General features: G+C 37.4%; 1 protein-coding gene across 1 annotated transcript in view; it reads right to left on the bottom strand.

Annotated features, from left to right (window-relative positions):
• agps (alkylglycerone phosphate synthase) overlaps positions 1-24,937 on the bottom strand; it is a 261,105-nt gene that overhangs the window by 124,986 nt on the left and 111,182 nt on the right. The window contains exons 7-8 of the mRNA XM_039757713.1: positions 16,907-16,986; positions 9,138-9,218 (exon numbers count right to left, since the gene is read on the bottom strand). Of these exons, the coding sequence (XP_039613647.1) occupies positions 9,138-9,218; positions 16,907-16,986 (161 nt within the window). The remainder of the gene's footprint in view (positions 1-9,137; positions 9,219-16,906; positions 16,987-24,937) is intronic.

The raw sequence follows: 24,937 nt of genomic DNA, 5'->3' as shown, positions 1-24,937 counted from the left end.
TGTCGTTATAGTTGCGCCGCCTCTATTGCCGTGACACCGTGGAACTTTTACAACAACACGCAGACAACAACAACACTTTAGCTCGACGACGCGCAAGGGTAAGCATCTAAAAAAAGCACATCACTAGCTAACTTTTATCACTGTTGCAAAGCATAAAATGAACTTAACTGCCAGTGTAACATTAAAATGCTGATTCTGTATATTACAGATCTTCAACATTTTGCAAAAAAGTCGCCGCAACAGACCATCTGTTTGGACATTTAACCGTGCCTCAGAGTGGTGGGATGTGATTGTTCCCGGTTTTAAACACTCAGTGGCTGGAGAACTTTCGAATGTCTGAAGAAACATTCATCCACTTATGCAACAAACTGCGTCCAGCGATGGAGAGACGCGACACAAACTTCCGCGTGTGTGTACCTTTAAAGAAAAGAATAGCCAGTGACGCTGTAATGACGATTTTCTCCGGCCAATCAGTGACCAGCAGAGTTTACACGTCACGTTTTGGTAACGGTTGGCGCTTGGAACCTCGGCTGAAGTGGTACTAAAAAAAGGACCAGGTACCAGGTACTGTTACCAGTGGAAAACGCCCCAAAAGTGAGCTGAACTGAACCGTGTCGTGCCGTACTATGCAGTGGAAAAGCGCCTATACATACGGATAGTATCAAATTATATATAAGGATAAAATCCAATGTCTGTCTGTCTGCTTTTCACAACAGAACTACTTAACAGATTTAGATCTGGTTTTGTTTCTATAATTTGCTTGACCACTCCGGTTGATTTTGCGGCTTCTCTCATTGCGCTCTATATCATAGTTCGCTTGCAGTACCAATTTACTTGTGCAAATCCAAAAGACACGCAGCGGGCTGAGGGTAGGGGAGCGGGGCCCTCCTCACTCATGCATCAGCTTTGGGGCGTTCCTTACCTCTGCTTAGCTGGTGAACGAGAGAACAACTTAACGGATTTAGACCGAGTTTTTGTCTATAATTTGCTTGAAAATTCCGGCTGATTTTGTGACTTCTCTCATCATGCTAAGAATCATAGTTTGCTTGTAGAAGCGATATATTCGTGCTAATCCGAGACATAGGCTGCGGGCCGAGGGGAGGATGAAGCATGATGTCAGGAGTCGGGGGATGGGCAGGGACATCCTCACTGTCCTGTTTTATTACTATGTAGGCAAAGCCACAGTGGATGGCTAATAAACCAAGTTTACTTTACAATAAAAGTGACTGCAATGCCTTCTTTTTAAAAACTGCACCAGTATTTTGAGTATTGGTTTCCTGATTGCCCCAGTAGTCAAAGTATGTAATTAATGCAAATCAATCCAATTAATTTTATTTTTGTATAGTGCTCTTATATCAAAATTAAATCAGTTCCTTTCATACAGTATTAGGTTTTAGTTTGTCTGTTAACATTCACAGTGAGAAACAATATAATAATGAAAAAATCACTTTCTCTAAATTATAACTGCAATGCAAAGTCACAAGTTTATGGGTATTCTTCTACAACAGTTATGTCATTCACACTAGAAAAATTTGTTTTAGAGTACCCATTAAAGGTCTAGACTCACCAGACTGAGTATGTGTTTCACAGTCTTAGACATTTGGATTTAAAGCCTTATGCTTAAATACTTGAAATTTGTTTCTAAGGTAAATAGGCTTACTGGCTCATCACTGTCACAAATACAGTGAATTTCTTTCATAAATAGAGACCTGGTGCATTTGCGTAGGTTTTTTTCCGTCAAAATCAGAAATTTTACAATTAAACCTTTTTTTGCCAATCCTCCCTGGTCATGTAGTTCTCATTTGGAACTGCAGTGAAATTTAGAGTTGGAAAAAGATGAGTGAAAAACATTCTATCATCCCAATTACCAAATATGCACCTTTAAAAGTTAAATTGTAGAATTTCTTTCCTCATCATTGTATTTGAGTCAATTAGTTGTGTGTTGACAACATAGCATGGGCATTAACATCCCTATTTGGTACAAGGCCATTATTTATGGTTGCAGTAGTTTATATGACGAGAACGGCTCACTTTGGCAAAGAGAAACAACATTTCATCCATTACTTTAAGAAATGAAGCTCAGTCAATCGGTGAAATTTCAAGACCTTTGAAAGTCTCCTCAAATAGAACCAAAAAAATATTAACCTCTATGATGAAACCAGCTCTCACGAGGGCTGCCAGGAAAAGCAAACCAACAGATACCTCTGGTGCAGAGGATAAGTTCAATAGAGTTATGTGCCTCATAAATCACCAATTAACTAAGCCTCATATTGCACCCGTTTTAAATCTTCAGGAACTTCAAAGTGCTAGAGAGAGGAAACTGCATGAATCAGGCTTAAATGATAGAAATTGTGCAAAAACACCACTACTCAAAGAGACGTACAATGGGAGAATTACTTGAGCCAAGAAGCACAAAATTAGATTGGATCAGACCAGTGTAAATCTCTCATTTGGTCTTCCAAGTTCAAATTTGAGAGTTTTGGCTTCAACTGTCATACCTTTGTGAACACTGGTGACACAGCTGGCAATTTCTACGTAGCTGAAGGAACTTAAAGAGCATGGTTACCACAGCATTCTGCAGTGACATGCTATCTCATTTGGACAGCACTTAGTTTGGCCATCATTTGTTTTTCTACAGGACAATGACCCAAACCATACCTCTGAGCTGTGTAAGAGCTACCTGGCACAGAATGCAAGTGATAAAGTACTACAACAGAAGACCTTACTGCCACTGTCACCTGACATACTGTAAACCCAGTGAAGATGTTTTGGAAGGATTGGACCAGGGAGAGAAGAAACTACAGCCACAAAATGCTCAGCATATGTAAGAACTCCTTCTAGGTGGCAACCTCACAAGGTTGGTTGAGAGAATGCCAAAAGTGTGCAAAGCTGTCACCAAGAAAATGGGTGACTACTTTGAAGAATCTAAAATAAGGTATTTTTGATGAACATTTTTTGGTCAATCCATAATTCTACATTAATTATTTCACAGTTTGATTTCTTAATAGTTCTTGTTTTTTAGAATCATTGTTAAGAATAAATTAAAACCCTTCGATGAGCAGGTGTTCTCAAAATATTTCAAGTTTTACACACACACACACACACGTGCACACATTCATACGCTTCAACATTGATTTCTGTTATATGATATATGGTTACACCAGGTGTAAGGAAAAATTAATATTATTCATTGAACTAAAATATATTCACATACAATGAAGATATTCTATCCACATGCAGTAACAACGGCACTTTATGAAACAGGATTAGTAAAGTTTTTAAACTGTAACGTAATCAGGGTCTACCATTAACTAACCTTATTACTTTGCTGGTGTACATTTACACATTTAGTACTTTAATTAGAATTTCAAAACAGCTGAACCACTATCAGAAAATAAATATATAAATATAGCTAATATTATGCCATGCAAAATATGTTTTTAATTGATGGAGATCTGGTGACATGTGCTTTGTTTTTTAGGCTGAAGACAAACTAAGATAGAGTCACAACATGCAGACTGCCTGTTATGGAAGGAATTTACTGTGAAAAGAAAAGTTTGACTTAAAGAAAATGCTGAATCAGTCAATTATAAATATAATTTATTAGCCTCCGTTTCTATTTACACTGAGACACGTTTCAGAAATTCTGTCACAATCATGTCAAATCATATACTGGACACACATACTGTATACACGTGTGCATAAAACTGGCATGCATCAAAAGTCAGGATATTGACTTTAATTTCGTTGCGGTAGTCAAGTGCCTTGGGTTCAGAATGAGCGGTACAGACAACTATAGAGTGATCTATCAACAAAGAAACAGCACTACAGTGAACCCTCGTTTATCACGGTTAATCCGTTCTAGACTCTACCATGATAAATGAATTTTCGCAAAGTAGGATTCTTTATTTATAAATTGAATATTTTCGCAGTTAGAATATAAAAAACCTGTTTATGACCTTCTAAATACATTTTTGTAACATTATTAGAGCTCTCTACACATGAAATACCACCCTTAAGTCACCATTACACTCGTATTACCCAATATATTAGACAAAAAAAGAGTAAATAAGACATATTAGACGTTACAAATATATTATTACTAGGCTCACCCGACTTTTACGGCGACCGACTGTTATCCTCAATTTGTATGCGCTCCATGTGTACATCAGGCATGTAAGTGTAGGGAATGAGAACATCAAAGTGCCCATTCATAACATCTCCCGAAAACCTAAGTTTTTTTTATCCCCTCGAGTGCCTGTACAAAGTCGTACAATGTCAGCCCGAATCTGTACCGCTAAAGACGGAGTTTCACGCAACTAAATAAGCTATAGATGAAAATAAGCAAGCACCATCTCCCCTGATATTTACTACACGGTGAGGCATTTGTACTCCATCAACATTAATTATTTCCAGAGACATAATTTTGTCTATTTTTCCAGCGCATCGCGCACAAAAGCAAGGGAACGATGCGAGCACCAGAACTCACATCGTCGTCACTTCGTACCGCAAGTAGTAAGTCTGTGATAAGCGGAATATCGCTATGCTTTGCACTCACGAGATGGAAGGACAATCCCGACCGCTTTTATATAGTAGATTATTGTACTGTACATTTAATTAAACACGCACACAGTTCTTACACACAACCACTAACCTAAGGTACGACCTCAGTAGGAGAGTCTTCAGAGGTGGTGCAGTATCTTCAGCAGGTGCGTTGTTGTCTTCTTCCGCTGAAGGAGTACTAGGAGTAGGCAGTGGGTGTCTGGGTGCGCGGCTGAAGAACATCTTGATAGGCAGTTGCTGGCGCTGTCTTTTCATATGCGTGAGGAGGCTTTTGTAGGGTATTGCCATTGCCAAGAGTTTCACCTTCTCCTGGATAGTAAGCATCTTCCTCCGGCACTTAGTTTTATTGTCAGAAGGCTTAGAAAAAGCAGCACGTTTAGGAGCCATCGTAGGGCTTAGATAAAAGTTCTCAGAAAGCGCATGCATTGTGACGTAAGTGTGTATGAGAAAAAAAATTGCGATAGAGTGAAGCCGCGAAAGTCGAAGCGTGATATAGCAAGGGATCACTTTATAACTCTTTTCATAAAACCCTTAAGAGGGGTCCTATTTTCCTCCAGGTGATCTTGATCCTACTGTATGCTTCACTACAAGTCTGTTTTACTTGTTGTGTAATATGATAGCCACAAATGAGCTTAATGAAAGCCCATAAACAACATCTTATTGCATCTGTAATAAAGGGAAAATGCCTCTTTAGACGTCTATCAATTACTACTATTAACTATCGAAGTGACTGTCTCAATTTTAATGGAATCGAGTGTTATTTTAAGTAAGCTGGGTGTCAATAGCTTGCTTCAGGAATACATACATTTTTCTTCATTTACATTAACAGTGAATATGATTTTCAGTAACAAGAGTTCACCTTACATGAAGATTTTCAGGAACACACTATGCTCGTAAAGAGGGGAAAGACTCCATATAAAAAAAGAAGTTATAGAACTTTGCAGGGCATGCTGGGTTGCAGCTGAATAGAACATTTAAAATACTACTTGAGCCAGGTCCATGGCTACGATTTCTACATGGCTCTGGATCTGTACTACCTTTGAGAAATGAAAGATTCTGATCCAGATTATAAGCATGAACACTATAATCCTATCCATTTCAAAGGCTATTACTTCCGTCAAAGACTGGGTTGGTAGCGCTGTGTGTTAAAGTTGGTTCTCTGATACTGTTAGCTTTCCCAGTTTGTAATAAACTATACTGCAAATAATGTGTTCTGTTTTTTTTAGTTAACATTAATCTGCAATGAGTAAAGTATGATTCTTTGACAAAAATCTGCTTTTTTCATAACAATTTTACAAAAATTTACATTTTGACTTATTTATTTATAATATATTGTACTTGGAGGGTATTTTTTTTTTGTTTTACTTGTTTTGGTTTTTGTCTTCAGACGCTGTGTATGAAAAATAGAGAACCTCAGCTTCTACTACTGCCTTCGGTAATGCTTTAGCACTGAAGGTTACACCTACTCAATAATAAAATTCTAATACTTTTCCAGGGTACTGAAGCCAAATCAAAATTAAAATATTCCAGGTAAACCTACCAAGATTTTTTTTTTAGTAGCTTTTAACAAGTCTCAACATATTTTCATGTGTAAAAGGATTCTTCCATTACTTTTAAGTCTCTTATTTATTAAACATTCAACATATATTCTGGGAACAAAGCAAGACTTTAGATATAGTGTATGTTTTAAAGATGTGAACATATATTCAATATGTTAATATCAAATCCATTTCACTTTAAAACCTCATTAAATAAATGTGCTGGTCTTTCATCTAGGCAACTAAGTGATATGACATTTTGGGAATACTGTATGTGGCATTTAAATGCACAAGACTTGAGGCTCGCAAAGGGAACGCAGCTATAAACAGAAGCATTACTAAATAATATTCGGCACAAAACTGACAAAAGTTACCCTGTCTATTCTACATTATATGCTTTAATTTTTTTCCCCAAATATAAGAGCATTAATTTTTTTTTAATTTGTAATAACCCATCTTATCTATTACAAGCTAGCTAAATGCAAGTGATTATTTTCCAACTGTACAATTATAATACACAAAACAATACGACCAGACTACTAATATGCTCAAAATTTCTAAAGAAGTGGATGATATATTTCCAAGAAGTTTGAATGTCCTATTAAAAACATTTGTCTTGTTTGAGATTATGGGAAAATGAATTTCAATCTGAAAAACAGTAGTAAAATGATTTTACACAAACATTTCAAAAAGGTGTCCAACCCAAAATCAAACCTTCTTTAATATCTATTCCTTCTTGTTTCAAAAACTCAAAAAATTAATAATAATGACTTCAAAAGAAAAATACTGTGTAAAATATACCAATAAACATAAGTGATTAAAAAACATTATACTATAAGCCAATGTGATTTGTGTAGTGCTCCAAGTCCAATTACTTTTAACTTTAGTAAGTCACCCTCATTTCGTAATACTTTTGAGGAAAAATGAACTAACATTTCTAAACCATCTGGCAGATGGAACTGCGGTTTTATAAGTTGTGGGATTACCTATTTAAGATGCAGAACACACAAGCTTGTGTATCAAACTGGGTCTTGTTTTCCATTTTTCTGAATTAGTTCAAGAGAGCCATCTGTTCCGCACCTGACTTTCAATCAGTGCCCCTCTGGTACATAAACATGTGAAACAAATTCCACTAAACCACCTCCAAGACCTTCAAAATCCATTCCTTATTTGTCTCAGTTTTTCCCCCTGACCAAAACCACTGCAGAGCTTACAATCTCTGCTCTCTGACCATTCAGTAATCAAACATTCTGTGTGCCATCTCACTGTATAATTGATTTACTGTGTTAGGAAAAACGAAATAAAAAAAAAATAAAAACAGCTACAAAAATGTGCCCAATTTATTTATTATGTAAAAAACAAACACTCATTCTGAACATAAGACCCAAGATCTGGCAGTAAAAATCAACTGGAGACAAGCGGATGTGGGGGGGTTTGAGGCAAAAAGAGGTGCTTGTTTGGTCAAAAATAAGTTCAGCTAAGGATGGCGCCTCTTGACACCACTGCTGACCAGGACAGCTCTCTGATCCAGAGAGCTCACTAAACCATCTGATCAGTAGTAGTGGCAGGTGGTGCATACATTTGGCAGGGACTTAATCAGCACAGGCTTATGTGCTGCTTTTATCAGGAATTCATTGCTCTTGGGGAATAGCTGCAATTCCCAGTGTCATCACAAAAAGAAATCATTTGCAACTCACGACAAAGAGTAAAGACATAATGTTCAATTTAATAAAGAAGCTGGATGTGTCCACACAGATTTACAAAACCAAGCTTTCAGAAGTGTAAATGAAAGTAAATAACTATTTTTTGCTGCTTGAACAATGCTTTGATTACCCCAAAATAAAAATGTCATCTTCAATAAATCATGGAAAATTCTGAAAAGCTAGCCATAAATATCATTATCACTAAAATATCTGGATATTACTTTTATCCATATCTTCCAGCTCCCAGTTAATCAAACCTTAAAATACACCACTTATGACTTATAGAATAGATAAATTAACAGAAAGCCTGAATAAATGAAAATCATACTGTGAAGGGTCTTTTGACCTATCTGTCCTTTTTTAACATAGTTTTCCCATTAAAGGACCAAAGGGAGTAAGAGCCTATCAAGCAGTAACCAGGCCTAGATGGGACAGGTTCTTCACACAGTGTTTACTAAAAATTAGTATAACAACAAAATTTTAAAAAGTGGATTTGATTTACTAAGTTGCAGTTTACCAAAACAACTCTTTAGTTGTCATTTTACCTGCATGACAAATATAAAAGCTTATTCTTGAAATCCACAAACCATTACATAATGCTGTTTAGACAAGTGAAATACTCAGTACACAATCCAAATGAAATTGTTCTGCATTAGAATTAAAAGATTAATGTTGAAGAAGATGAACTTTGCCTATTCCTTTGGCCAAGAATGACCTAGTGTTCAAGAATAAAAAAAAGGATCTGGGAGACATTTAAAGAATAATTTATTACAAGGTTTGTGTTTCTGCCTCATAGATATAGTGACTTAAATTTAAAATACCTGGACATTGTGTGGAATTTGATCCTCGTGTCAACATGGGTTTTCTTCCCACATCCCTAAAGATGTGTAGTTCAGATTGAATGGGCCTGTATTAAATTGAGTGATAGGTTCTTATGATAGACTGGCAACCACCATATGATGGCTTGTCTTCAGACTTCCATCTACGCCCCAGTTCCCCACATCCCTGACCCTTAAGCAGGTTTTAGAATGGAATGTTTATTTCTAAAACATTTCGATGTTAAATACGTACAGAATAGTAAAAATAATTCTTTAAATTTATATAGCGCTTTTCTCACTACTCAAAGCACCCTCCACACAGGGAGGACTCGAGAAATGAACCCAAGATCTCCTTACTGTGAGGTACCACTGTGCCATCTTGGTAAAAGTCATATAGTATCTTTTGTAAATCCCTGATATTAAAACCAGATAAAGGATCCAAGTAATTTACAAGTTTCATTATAAATATCTGTACAACTAAAAATTTGAAAAATAAAATGAAGAAAACGACTTACAAGTCTTTCAAGGTCTTGACCAATAATTCCAGCTTCAACATGTGCAGTGAGGTTTTTCTCATCAATCCATAATATTCGATTCTGTTAGGAGAAATGTTACAAATTTGGTTTTTGAGTAAAATGATAACCATCACCATTGCAAGATTTATGAAAATAGCATTCATTTCCAAGCAGTGGCACATAGGTGGAGCATACCATGGCAAGTACAAGATGCAAGACAGCAGCACAACTTACAACTGTACTAAGAAAAGGAAACTATTTAAAAGTTTTTGAAACAGGGTAGAAAAATAGGGAAAGCCTATTTAACCACAAAAAACATCTAAAGGTTGTGGAGAATTCCCAAATGTGCTATTCAAAAGTTACATTTCATGACATTTCCACTGTGAAAATAAACAACATTTATACATATGACAAACTGGCACATGGATATCTATTTTAACAATTTACATATAATGGTATGCTTTACTTTCATACCACCGTACATTGTACTGAATTCCTTTAAAAGTTTATAATTGCTTGAATGTGTTTAATTGTCTCCTATGCATTTACAGTACATAGCCACAATGTGTTACTGGATACATCTCTGCGGACCTTCTCATGAGCTGTGCCATTCTTTTACAAACAAAATGCAAATATGAAATGGCACATTCAATTACAAAATATAAAATATTTGCCCCATTTCTGGTCTGAGTTTACTCTTTATACTGTTAAAAGAGAAAAGCCACACAGCTTGAACACTTCCAACATCTTTAATCAATCACTTGCCTACAGTAATAAACTTTCCCCTTGTTGTCATATGGCTACTTTCATGCTCTCTTCTAAAGCGTCTGATCCAGATGACCTTAAGTATATTGTTATGGAAAGGTCAGCAATGGCAGCACTCGAGACAATGATTTGGCGACAGAGAGATTAGAGAGAAATTTTAGACTCGCCACTAATTTGCCTTACTGAGGCAGCGGAGAAGTAGTATGTTAAAGAAGTTATGAAAAAGAAAAGGAAAAATTTTAAAAATAACGTAACATGATTGTTAATGTAATTGTTTTGTCATTGATATGAGTGTTGTTCTCATATCTATATATATATCTATATATCTATCTATGTATCTATCTATATATCTAATGTAATTGTTTTGTCATTGTCATGAGTGTTGCTGGCATATATATATATATATATATATCTATTTATATATATATATATATATCTATTTATATATATATATATCTATTTATATATATATATATCTATTTATATATATATATATATATATATATATATATATATATGCCAGCAACACTCATGACAATGACAAAACAATTACATTGTCAATCATGTTACGTTATTATTAAAATGTTTCCTTTTCTTTTTACTTCTGCTGCCAAGCGCGGGTATTTTGCTATATATAGATATTGATATAGATAGAGATATATATATATATATATATATATATATTGTGTTGGATGGCCGGCCAATACCCCCAAGCCGCCAGGTGGAGCCCTCCTTTTAGTATGGGGGTCCCCAGAAGACCAGCAGGGCATCATGGACATTGTAGTTTTTATACACAGCCCTGCTGGATACCATAGGGGCCACTGCAGGGAGGAAAAATGGATATTTTCCCTACACCCCGGAAGCACAAGTGGACAAGAGGAATGACGTGCTTCCGGGGTGAAGAAAGAACTTGTACCTGACCCGGAAGTGATTGAGAGTCACATGGACTGGGGATTAGGAACACTTCCGGGTCAGGAGTTATAAAAGGACTGTGGGAGCTCCCAGACGGCAAGCTGAGCTGGGTGGAAGGGTGGCAACACGTCTGGGAGTGGAGGATTGTATTATTGGTTTAATTGTGATACACTGTGGCTGAAGAATAAAGTCAATTTGAGGACTTTTACCTGGTGTCTGGAGTTATGGACAGGGATTCAAGGGAGCGAGAGCCCCTATCTACCCTATATATATATATATATATATATATATATATATATATATATATATATATATATATATATATATATATATATATATATATATATATACACACACATACTGTATATATACATACATACATAAAATTACAAAATATATTTTATGTAATAAAAATAATGACAGCATTCAATAAAATAATTTATGCACACTAGAAAACAAATTATAAACTATAATAAAACAGAAACGGAAAAATGCACAAAGAATGACAGAATTAAACCAAGGCTTGAACTCCATTTTAAATAAACAAAATAAATACCCTCATGAATAAATAAAATTGAAAAGAAAAATGCAAATATCTCACCAAAACCTTTCTGTAAATATATGTGTTAAACTGTTAAACATAGCAATAACTGCCAATATTTAAAAAAACACAATACAAAAGTTAGTTTCTTACTGTTTCAGCTCTAGTTACAATAAGGGGTTAAAGCACAAAACTTTGGGACATCAAAATTGCCTGGCTTTAGTCTCAACATATGGCTGCTCACAATATACTTTTTCAGCCAGCAGTTTTTTCATCTGGTACCATTATCTCATCACTGTCACGTTCTAGCTAGCTCATCGTGCCAAAATGTGATCTAGCTTGCGTTTTAATTACCTTAACCTTCATTTGTGTTCTGAAAAGCACTTCATACAGATTTGTCAAGGTCTGCACAACAATAAACTGACAATGAAATTCACTCAGCCAGTGTTTCGTGCAGAGGCACACAAGATAAAGTACAGGCTTGCACTCTTTTGAACCCTCCTTAATTAAGTAGAGTATGTAATATGTTCTTTAGTGTACCTAGAGTGAGCATGTGATTAAGGAAAAAGATATGGGATAAAAATAAAAGAAGTCTTTACAAAGTCTGCAATATGATCACCATAAATGAACAGCTTCAACGTAATTAGTGCGACAACCCATTTTAAAATTTACATGTATGGTATTCTCTGACAAGACCCCTTTCTGCCTCAAAATGAAAGCCTATCACATGCTTTAGGAGGACTAAAGCAAATGATGAAATTTTAAGCACACAACAGAAATAACAGGCGGCACTGCAGTGTAGTGGTAGCGCTACTGTCTCGCAGAAAGGAGATCTGGGTTCGCTTCCCGGGTCCTCCCTGCCTGGAGTTTACATGTTCTCTCCGCCTGCATGGGTTTCCACCGAGAGCTCCAGTTTCCTTCCACAGTCCAAAGACATGCAGGTTAGGTGCTTTGGAGATCCTAAATTGTCCCTGGTGTGTGGAGCGCACGCGCGTGTGCCCTGCGAGTGGCTGGCGACCAGCCCAGGATTTGTACCTGCCTTGCGCCCTGTGCTGGCTGGGATTGGCTCCAGCAGAACCCAGGGTTGGAAAATGACTGACTGAAGGAAATAACCTGAAACGAGGCATTACAGAAAAGTAAGAAGATGCACATTTGTTACAGTAGTTGGTTATCTATTAATTTTGCTCTCTGTCGAACATACTGTACATTTACATATGATGTTAAAAAAATATTATGATTATATGCATTTACTATACAAAACAGATGATAGGTAGCAGGAATTAACTACTGGACACCTAGTTTCTTTCATTTGTTCAAATGTTATGATTCACATAAATTAATACACTGGAGCAAACAGATGACATCTAAGTGTCCATTCTGCACTGCAATTCAGAATGACAAGTCTGGAAATTCTCTAGAGTAAAAAAAGACATTTAACTCCCGTAATTAGAATATATTACATTGTAAAGAGGCTTCCAAAGCACAAAGCACAATCTAGAGAAGGAAAACTGTGAAAACTTCTGCTTTGACGATAGAAACAATAGAACACATTGGAATACTTGTTTATCTTTGCCATTAGAAAAATCATTCTAAACAAAAGTTACTTATTAGGACAACAAGAGTCATCTGCTTATAGTGTTTAATACTAAAAGTAAAAAGCTACAGCAAAAAGACCTTATAAGTATACACACTGAAGAGCTGCTTCATAAGGTACAGCTGCTCTTCCCATGATAAGTGACTAAAGAATCAGTCAAACGTCATGCGTACAGACAATAAGCTATGAAAATATCCTTCAGTCAGTGACAGTCCTGCAGTCAAAAACAGACAGTTGACTAATCGGGATAATGACATAAACTTATTCACCTAAATGTCAAGTATGATATGATGCAGAAAGAGCCTTATCAATAATAAAGCATTTTATTTCTATATAGTTGCACAGTATGCCGGTACTGAAAAAGTACCACAAAAATAAATAAATTGAAATTGTACATTACCAACGGATTTATGGATTTTCTGTACCAGAAGTAAATGTAAGCTTTCCACTTGATCCCATTCCCCCCACCCCTATCAATAATAGACGGGGAAAAGAAGCTTAGATATGGTGAAGGCTTCCCGAAACCTTTGGCCTTGATGCAATTGAGACTATGCAGGGGACAAACCTGCTTCAACACACGCTTCATGCTATCAAGAGGGAAGCGGTGTGTCATGAGGCGTATTGCGCCAGGGATCCAAGGAATTGTGCGGTGCCCCAGGGAGGCTGGAGTAACAAGGGTGGGAGTTTGGACTTATCTGTTATTTGCTTTGGAAATGTTTTAGTACCAGTACTGAGGTTGGAAATCTGGTTTTAAAACCAAAGTCAAAATCTTAGTAGAGATCCAACAGCAATAATGACCTTTCCATGCTGAAAGCACTTCAGAGAAATTTTAGAATGAACGACAAAGCATACAAAACATTGGATACAAATAACATTCATATGAAACACTAAATAAAGATACAAAGCTATGAGACAGAATAAGAGACAAAAAATAAAAAAATATAATCACTACAAGAAAGCCCTGAACAAATTTTATGATACAAAAGAAGTCAGTGATGCAACTGACATCAACTCCTGTGAGTGGAAAACAAAAAATTACAATCTAATAGAATAAGCAACACCAAAATGTGACAACAGAAGATTGAAAAAATATTTTCAGCTTTGATGAATCCCAGTTCCAGCTGGCTGGCACTCACTGGAGAACCAGCATATATTAAACATTTATCATTGGATGCATTCTATTAGGGGTTGAATAGGTATTAAAATTTTGATTTCAGTATTGATACCAGCATTCAGACACCAGTACCAGTACCAGAACAGTAAAGGAAAACTCCCTCATCTCATAGCTGCTTCATTTCCCCAACATTCAAACACACCTGTCTCCTTGCTCTGCCACACTCTGCAAATGATTAACAGGAACAGAGGTTGCGAGGCTGGGGTTGCCCCTTTCTTTTGAGTGTCTGACATATCTCTATTATATTAAAAAAATCTGCAACGAGATGAGACTTTTTTGAAGAGATTTTTTCAAGTCCCGCAAGATGAGACTTTTGACAACAGATTGTTTCAAGTGCCGCCCTCCTCTCAACCATATTCAAACACGCATATGGTCCACTCACATCTAATTCGTTTGAATGCTTTTGTCAGACACATTTCCTGCTCTCTCATCTCTTGTAAATTTTTACGTTTTCCTCACTTTTTAAGTTCCCAGTTAAAGAAGATGTATTATGTCCAAATCTTATTGATGCATTTCAACACGAAGGGTTATCAACAGAAGAAATGAGTACACGGGCAATCCTAGCATAGAGAAACGATATAGTCAAACGAATTAACGGCAAAAATGACTATAGGTTACACAGCAAAGTGGTTAAATGTGTATCAATAAGACTATGCTGAAACAGTTGGTGGTGATCATGCAGAAGATGAAAACATCAACTTACAATATTACGAAAAATAACTACAACCGTTAACACCATCAAGTCCTCCAATGCCCGAATTACTGTTGAAAGAAGGATGTATCCAAAAAAGGTAATGTAGTACATTTTCCCCAGATAACATTAGACAACAAAGGAGATCTTGATATGCAATCCGTATTAAAACGTTAACCATTTAGAATACATTTTGCAAGGACAATTAACAAATCATAGAGACAAACATTCAAAAAGTCAATTTATTTATTAAAGAAAAAAAAACAAAATTCTCTCACGGGCAGTGTGTACTGTATGTTTAAAAAATACTTGTGTGTAAATTTCAAAGCCAAACAGAACGAAATCGTATAATGCAACAAAAAACTTGAACGCAACATGAAACATAATGGGTGGCACGGTGGCGCAGTGGTAGCACTGCTGCCTCGCAGTTAGGAGACCCGGGTTCGCTTCCCGGGTCCTCCCTGCGTGGAGTTTGCATGTTCTCCCCGTGTCTGCGTGGGTTTCCTCCCACAATACAAAGACATGCAGGTTGGGTGGATTGGTGATTCTAAATTGGCCCTAGTGTGTGGTGGGTGTGTTTGTGTGTGTCCTGCGGTGGGTTGGCACCCTGCCCAGGATTGGTTCCTGCCTTGTGCCCTGTGTTGGCTGGGATTGGCTCCAGCAGACCCCCGTGACCTTGTATTCGGATTCAGCGGGTTAGAAAATGGATGGATGGATGAAACATAATTCACTTTCAAATTATTACATTTTACTATTTTTTAATATAGTTAATTACTCGTAGTAATGTACAATAGTTAGTTCTGTTATGCATATGTAACAATTCCCATGAAAAAAACAATCTGTTTAAATTGTACATCCACATCCCCATAGGTAAGCGGAGGAACCGCAAAGTGGCTAGCCAGGGGGTTGGCAAGCGAAGCGAGCAGAGGGAAAAGCCTCCTAATTTATATTAATATACACATTTGAAGAACAATGACTGTTGTCCCCTTTGGTGATTTGAGCAACATATTATACATACAAGGTGAGACACAAAAATACCTGGATTGGTAAAAAAAATATATATATATTTATTGATGAATTACAGCATTCTAAACATTGTCACCTTCTATATACTCCCACTGCCGATCTCTACACTGCGCCATACGTATCTTCCACTGATTGAAACAGTGCTGGAAGTCTTCTTGCTTGAGGCTTTTCAACAGGCTTGCTGTTTTTGTCTTCACTTCATCCGCTGAAGAAAAATGTGTTCCCTTCTGGTCACTTTTGATTTTCAGAAACAAGTAAAAATCACAGGGAGCTAAATCGGGTGAGTACGGAGGATAACCGATGACAGGAATGTTTTTGTCAGTCAAAACTGCTTTACAGAAAAAGAGAAAATTTGCAAGAAATGTGATGTTGATTTGCTGTTTGATTTTTTTCACCCGACATTATCGCAGTAAGCTGTGCAAACACTGACTGAGCTATTCACAGGATATACCTAGCTAGTCTGCGGTTTGAGAGGGTGCGTAGAAGATGATATAGTTCAATGATTCACGTCCGGCCGACCTCCAGACGGCTTTCCAGGAAAGCCCAGTCCGGTGATTTTTGTGTCTCACCTCGTATATTTAATTTCATAATTGAAGAGTTCAGATGGCATTAATAAACAACTGAGCACAAAGTATTGTGTTTTTGCAGTGTTTCCTGCAAAAAAAAAAAAAACGGTTCAAGACACAAGACAAGAAAAGTCATTTATTTAAACAAGGAATTGAATTCAGCCTCAGATTGCACTCCTCTGAGTCACCACTTCTCAATGCAACTGAAAAATCTGAGGCACAAAAAAGAAGACAAAATCCAGGGCTGATTTGCAACTTCAAGGGATACAATGAAATTGACATGGTCAGATCTTCGTGTTACTTTATTGAACCAAGACAATTCTACAAGCAATGAGGGACCAACTTGCTATTAGAGCGATGCACATGATAATGAGATAATAATAATAATAATCTATGAAAAGCAAAAATATTCATTATGTAAAGTAAAGGCTCTGAATAAAAGGCAGGTTTTTAATCTAATTATTTCTTAACTTCAACTTTTAATAATTATATCTACTTACCATTTGAGAAGTGTCTAAAGAGACAATGCTCCGCTTTTCATCAGGTGGGCACTCTAAAGCACTAGAAACACTAGTTCCTCCTGTAAATGTAAAAAAAATACTAGTCTTATTTGCTTTGCAATATAAAGTCCTCGGCCAAACGCAAACAAAATCAGGAAGACAAACTACTACTGCGGAATTTCTGTGTCTGTTATATAAACTATCAAGCCTCTAGAAAGCTTAGTACCTTTCAAGCTTTTTAACACTAGAAATATCTGCGAAAAAGTGCTAGGAACTGGGGTTATGCAAAAAGTCTGACCATAATAGCACATGAAATCTCTCAATACAAGACTAAAGTGAACAATTATCCATATAGAGAATGTGTTATACTCTGGGAATTCTGTGTGAGAAAATGAGAAATATAGCAAACACATCAACTCAAAGTTCACACATCTGCCATCACAGAAAGCATGTAACGTATTGTGAAGATTATATGCCTGCTTCTGAAAGGCGAGACATGACCTTGTTGTAGATGTTTTAATTTTCTAAAAACATGGCACTCGAGTACCACAGCAAAAACATCAAGCTTCGAGTACAGACGCTAATGAATAATTAGAAATCACACCTAACTTTGTAAATTCGGTCTCTCCTAAAAGCCGATGAAAAATTAACATTTGTAATGCAGTAATACCATATGCTGAACTCTGTCCCACTGCTTGTGTGACACTTAAATGATTTGTTTTTTTGCGCATGTAACCTTTCCTCTTTTTATTTCTTTTAGTATGAATACTCCAGAGCATACAAGTTTATCTGCCAGCATTTGTCCAGAATTATGTAAGGCGGCTATGAATGAAGTACTCTGGCAGCTGCTTATGATTCTTCTTGTAATCTCCCACAACAACCTGACAAATACAACAGTTATTCTAGACTGCCTATGCCTGTCAGCATTCCAAGCCATCAGTACAAAAGGACTACACTTGTAATGACACAACTATTCAAACTATTTCCTGGATTTATAGAATGGCTTAAATACCAACCGTAAGTTATATTGGCCAATCAAATCCATATTTTTCACAGCAGAACATACCATATGCTAAAAGATGTTCAACAATAAATGAAATGAGCCTATCTTCTATTAATTTAAAATCTGGTGTATTGTATTAATAAGTTTTTTTTTGTTTTTATTTTAATAAACTAAATTAAGGTCAAGATTAACATATGGTCCATACCATATGCCAGATTTAAAAACCTTACTGCTGTGTTATATGTGCTAACATAAGTAACATGATTGTTATAATTTGTTACTAACCCTCACCTATTCTGTTTCTGTTCTCGGTACTCAAATGTGGCCATTGGTGCCACGGCCCACCTGCCAAGTTGTTTGCCTGCCTATGGTAAAGTCATCCCTGATGGAGGATCACAGGAATCATGGGAAAAAGGGGTCCTTTCATCGGATTGGCTGGCCGAGCAACGTTTCAGCCGTGGAATGGCCAAATGGGGATGCAGCTTGATGGATGAGGTCTCCAGGACTCTAAAAATATCCAAATCTTATTCTGTGATGTCATCTACAGTTAAATTCTGCTCCGTACTTCTAAAATTTTTATTATTATGCTGTATTAAGGATTTGTTCTGTTCTGTGTATTGTATTGTATTGACCCCCTTCTTTTGACACCCACTGCACGCCCAACCTACCTGGAAAGGGGTCTCTCTTTGAACTGCCTTTCCCAAGGTTTCTTCCATTTTTCCCTACAAGGTTTTTTTTTGGGAGTTTTTCCTTGTCTTCTCAGAGAGTCATGGCTGGGGGGCTGTCCAGAGGCAGGGCCTGTTAAAGCCCATTGCGGCACTTCCTGTGTGATTTTGGGCTATACATAAATAAACTGTATTGTATTGTATTGTGTTTAATTCAAGTGGCTGAGAATTGTGCAACAAACAAAACAAATTCACATCTGACCCTCAAAAACCAGAAATATAATTTTGGGAAACATTAATAGCTGTAAAGCCACCATAAAGGATAAGGATCAGGATCAGGATAAGATCAAAATGAGGTGCCTTCTCTAAGGAACCCAGGCAAATTTGAAAGTTTAAGGGGCAGAGAATATGACACATGCTAAGAAACTTTAAAGTTATATCCTTACTGTGCTTCCATCCACATCTTCAAAACGTATGCAGAACAACTAACCCCAACCTTGAAAAACATGTTTGGTCACTCACTCCATTATCTACTGGTCCTTCTTGCTATAAAAAAAAGTATGACTTCCAAGTTCCTTAACCCAAAAGCCCTTAACTCTGCTTTCCCAGCCATATCCTTGACCCTAAACAATTTCATGTGTGAGACACCTAGTGTGCTAACCACTATCTCTAATGCAAATTCAGACAGGGTTCATGAAACTCCAGCTGAAAAAAAAGATACTGGGGTTTTCACTGGGCAAGCTCAATGTAAGAAAGACAGGCGATGAAACTTAATTGACACAAACTGTAAACACTGGAGACCTTCATCAGCCTGCTGCCCAGGGTGTTCTCCATTTTCACTTAATTACTTGTAATAACTTAATTACTACAGCTCTGCAAAAAATTGTTAAAATTACCTGTCAAATTGCCTTAGTTGGGTGTCTATGATTTGCATTTAAATAGTCAGTAAAATAATATAGTTTCTACAGATATACAGCATGAACCCATTTTAAAGCACAGGGAGTGGGATAGAAAGGTCAATAAATCTTCCGTAAATAGTGCCAGACTTTGATGTGGAATCATGCACAGTGCCTTGAAAAAGGCACCATAGTTGCAGTTGCACAGAACGTTTCACTGTTTAAATGAGTTCACAAAATTGCCAATGTTTTTCAATGGGAGATTTAAAAAATGTATTCAAAAAATTCCTTAAAGAATATGTGTGCCACATTTAACAAAATCAGTCCACTGCGAGCCGAGGTGCTTCATGTGGACAGACTGAAAGGTATGGCTATCACAGTAGGTGCTTTTCGCATTGTATTCAAACACACCTTCAAAGGTTAAAGGAACACAAACATCCATCCATCCATTTTCTAACTCGAACACAGGGTCACGGGGGTTTGCTAGAGCCAATACCAGCCAACACAGGGCACAAGGCAGGAATCAATGCCGGGCAGGGTGCCAACCAACCGCAGGACACACACACACACACCCACACACACACCAAGCACACACTAGGGCCAATTTAGAATCGCCAATCCACCTAACCTGCATGTCTTTGGATTGTGGGAGGAAACCGAGCGCCCGGAGGAAACCCACGCAGACACGGGGAGAACATGCAAACTCCACGCAAGGAGGACCCGGGAAGCGAACCACTACCACTGCGCCACCGTGCCGCCCAACACAAACATTAACTAATTAATTAATGTATCTGAATACTTGTTAAAGGTACTGCTATTTCACTTTTGAAAATCTCAACAGTACCAAACTCTGTAATAACAATGTTGAGACAGTATGCAGAAACAAGTAAGTAAACATCTGCATGGTGTAAACATTCAGGTGCGTTTGAGGACTCAGTTAGCTAGTTTGAGAGATGGAGCACTTTTATGTTTTCTAGTCAATTCATTAAACAGTTTGTTATCCTAATTTTCTTTCTTGCATATGTTTGTGAAAATGATTCACATTCAAAAATAACTGTGAATATACAATTTCATGTATTTATAGTGTACTGTGATGGTCGCCAGGGCCATTAACCGGCAGGGACATCAGCTGGATGAAAGGAATGGGGGGAGATAGCATCCACAAAACATTACCTTACCTGGGACACTAGAGGGCAGCCCCCTTAGGTGGCTGTGGCACCACAGTTTCCCGCAGGGCACACTGGGAGTTGGAGTTTGATACAGACCTGTTGGGTTTTGTGAGAGCCGCTAGGGGGAGCTGCAGAGATGGCAGAGCCCTGCTTTGTAGGGCTTTCACCTCACCTGGGAGCGATTCCAGACCTTGCTACCAAGCCACACGGAGCACTCCCAGGTGCAGGATAAAAGGAGCCTCCCATCTTCATTCGAGGCCAGAGTCGGGAGGAAGAGAATGAAGCTTACTAGGGGGGAGAGAAGGCGGAAACAGAGAGAAGAAGAAAAGAAAGAAAGGCAAAATGCTGTGTCGTATATTGTACTTCGTGCTGCACTGTGCTGCGTCATGGGGAGCAAGCAAAAAAACGTTTCCCAGTCTTAATAAACGTGTACTCTGCCTGGAATTCGTGTCTCTGCCTATCTGTGTTGGGTTAGAGAGGCTGGTCACAATACATAAAAGGTTTCTTAATACTAATTTACATTATCACAAAGCTGTAACTGCTTTCAAAAACAGCAGATTCCAGAACAAGTGATAGAATGATTCATATGCTATTGTTAGTTGTTGGATATTGAAGGCTATGTGGCTAACTGCAGTTCATATTTCTTACCCCTTAATGGAGACATTAAACCTGTGCTGAAGTCTGAAGCTAAAATTATTGGCTGAATCCAAAAATGATTGACATGGAAGGTTGTTGTGTTGCACAAAGAAATACTGAATAAATATACAGATAATTCAGGCTTAATGTTTTTTTTTTATTATTACGGAAATAGTGAGTACAAATTTAGTCACTGTAGTATTAAGGGTCACTGAGCCACGTTTTATACATTTCTACATGGGTTAAGTTGCTTGTATTATTTGCCTTTTTGGACATGAGCATCATCTCACTCACCAACTTTAGTTTCCAGGAGCAGAAGAAGTGAGCTGTTATTAAAGAATACCATTATTAGAGAATTGAAATACATATTTAACGTCATACTGTTTTGACATGGTAATGCTGTGCCATCCAACCCTGTCCAATCTCATGTCCTGCAGTGAGGTGTTTTTTGCTACAGCTTGCAAGACTGCAGGTTTCACTGTTTTGTAATAAGGAGCAGCTCTTGAACGGGTGAAAGAGGAAACAAGTATTAAAAATATACAAGTTGAAGTAACCACTCTCAAGGTAAGACCATAACAGTAAACTAATTCATAGTTACAGTTGCACAGAACGTTTCATTGTTTAGATGAGTTTGCAAATTTGCCCATATTTTTCAATGGGAGATTTAAAAAAAACGTATTCAAGATATCACCAAAAAATTCCTTAAAGAACATGTGTGCCACATTTAGCAAAATCAGTCCACTGCAAGCCGAGGTGCTTCATGTGGACAGACTGGAAGAGATGGCTATCACAGTAGGTGCTTTTCGCATTGTATGCAAACACACCTTCAAAGGTTAAAGCAACACAAAAATTAACTAATTAATGAATCAATTAATAAATTATTTTAGGAGATACAAAGTCTAGTTTTACACTAGAAGTCCAATCATGGTCATAACACGTCTTTCTTAAATCCAGTTACATGTTGGTGTTGCACAACGTAAGATACTTTGTTAAAATGGAGTGAATCTGTTTTTTTAAGGAAGTCAAGAGCAGATGGCTGATTGACTTTTGCATTCGTTTTTGGGTAATAATTTTTTTTTTATTCCAAACTTATTATTACTGGTAATTGTTACAATAACATCACAATATGGAAAATATTGGCATTTAGCTTTTTGACATCCTACTTTGTTCCAATACATTACTAACTTTTATTGTGGATTTCCATTTGTTTCTTTAACTTTCTGCATGTTTTTCAGTGGGTGAGTTATGAGTATTATGAGGGTGAAGTACTTCAGTGAGCAACGTCGCAAACACAAGCGTTGGTTCAATCGTACTGTATAACAATGTGGTTTGCAAAGCGACTAAAAACCTGACTAATTAAAACACAGACTTTGTAAAGAGACTAGTGCAGAAATAATAACAAAAAAAAAAACGTATAAAAAGCATTTTAGAGAAAGAAAACTTGTCTCAATTTGTGTTTTGTTACATGGCTGTGATTCTAGTTTAGACATAAAAAACATGATGGAAGATTTCTAATGAAATCTTGTGGGTACTGACTTTGCTAATGTCCGTACTATTTACCTGCCAACTCCTAAACAAAAGACCTTTGAAATCTCTGTCACTTTCAAAAATATTTGATCCTTACAACTTCCAGTCTGTCCCATGAAGCATGTTACCATCACTAAAAACCTGATGGGTTCAGCACAAACATTTCTCCTAACAGAAGTTTTAGCATGAATATGTTACCATGTATATTAAATAGAACAATCATATATTGCGTAAGAAACATATATGCTCCATCTACAATTGTGCTGTGTCAAATGAAAAGACAAGAGCCAGAAAAAGGTTTGAGGCAGCCTCCCATATAATTGAAGACCAGCTGCAAATTTGAAGCTTGGTTGCACAACAGAACGATTTTGAGTCCAGAACAGAACTGATTTGCATGAGGCAAAGATGGCGGTAATTAAAGGAAGGCTGAGGAAGTGGAATCTTCGGGACCGGGACCAGGCTGGATTTCCTGTAACTGTTCTGCAATGGGAAGAGGGAAAGGTTTAGCACACTCTGCCACCCCCTGGTCTGACGTGGAATTCGAGCTCTTTAGCTGCCTCCCACGTGTGACAGCTGAAAAAAAATGAAATATCACTACTTCTGTAGAGTAAAATCTACTACAGCAATTTTGCTCAAAATCAATAGCTATGAAACATCAATGCTAATCAAAGTTTCATTAAGACTGATGAGTTTTGTTTTTTTTTTGGTGAGCTCATATTTAATGAATGAAGCACCTATTACAATATCCCATGTCTGTCATGAAACAACTCGGCCCGAGTTAGACCAACTTTGTGGAAATGTTGCACACTTACTCTACAAGGAAATTTGTTGAGACAGTTCAATTTTACATTGAGATATCTTGAACAGATCGCAATGTACAGTTATAAAATTTCCAAATCTCACATTGAAAAGCATTGGCGAATTTGCAAACTTGCCCGTCTTAAAACAGAGAAACAGCCCGCTACGAATTAGTTTACTGTTTCAATGTTATCTTGACAGCAGTTACACCAACTTGTACATTTCATATATTTTCTACTTTTTCACCTGTGATAGATACCGACTGCTTGTGCGAGTAGAATGCCACCGTCATTGGCCGCTTGTGTGCACCAACATTTGTCATAACTGAATACCTTTGCAAGTCCTATTTCATGAAACTTATTACGGCCAAACATACTCTGGCAGAGAAGGAATAACAAAAGTGTTTTACAGTAATCCCTCGCTATATCGCGCTTCGACTTTCGCGGCTTCACTCTATCGCGGATTTTAAATCTAAATCTATATCACAGATTTTTCGCTGGTTCGTGGCTTTCTGTGGACAATGGGTCTTTTAAAGTACATGCTTCCTCAGTTTGTTTGCCAAGTTGATTTCATACAAGGGACGCTATTGGCTGATGGCTTAGAAGCTACCCAATCAGAGCATGTATTACATATTAACTAAAACTCCTCAATGATATACGATGTGCTTCCCGAGTGGATTGTTTGCTTTTCTCGGTCTTTCTCTGACATTCTCTGCGCCTGATGGAGGGGCTGTTTGCCTAGAGGATATGGACGCTCCTCTAAGAAATGAAAGCACGTATTGATTTTTTGATTGTTTGCTATAATCACGCGCGCTCTCTCTCTCTGACGTTCTCTGCGCCTGACGGAGGGGGGCTGTTTGCACAGAGGCTGTTTGTTTAGAAGATACGGAGGCTACTCTAAAAAATGCTGAAAGACTTACCTTCACATTGCTCCCTTCTTTGCAGTTGCTTTATCGCGGTGCGCATACTTAAAATCCCAACAGCACGTATTGATTTTTTGATTGTTTGTTTTTCTGTCACGCTCGCTCTCTCTATCTCTCTGACATTCTCTGCTCCTGACGGCGCTCGTTTGAAGAGAAGATATGTTTGCATTCTTTTAATTGTGAGAAAGAACTGTCATGTCTGTCTTGTCATGGAGCACAGTTTAAACTTTTGACTAAAGGGTGTTACTTCATGTCTAGAGGGCTCTAATAATGTTAACAGTGTGGGTGAGTTTATAAGGGCTTAAAATATATAAAAATAACCATACAAACATATGGTTTCTACTTTGCGGATTTTCATCTATCGCGGGGGGTTCTGGAACGCAACCCCCGCGATCGAGGAGGGATTACTGTATTT

This window comes from Polypterus senegalus, chromosome 6 (assembly GCF_016835505.1).
Source record: "Polypterus senegalus isolate Bchr_013 chromosome 6, ASM1683550v1, whole genome shotgun sequence".
NCBI lineage: Eukaryota > Metazoa > Chordata > Cladistia > Polypteriformes > Polypteridae > Polypterus > Polypterus senegalus.
This window is presented reverse-complemented; position numbering and strand designations above follow the sequence as displayed.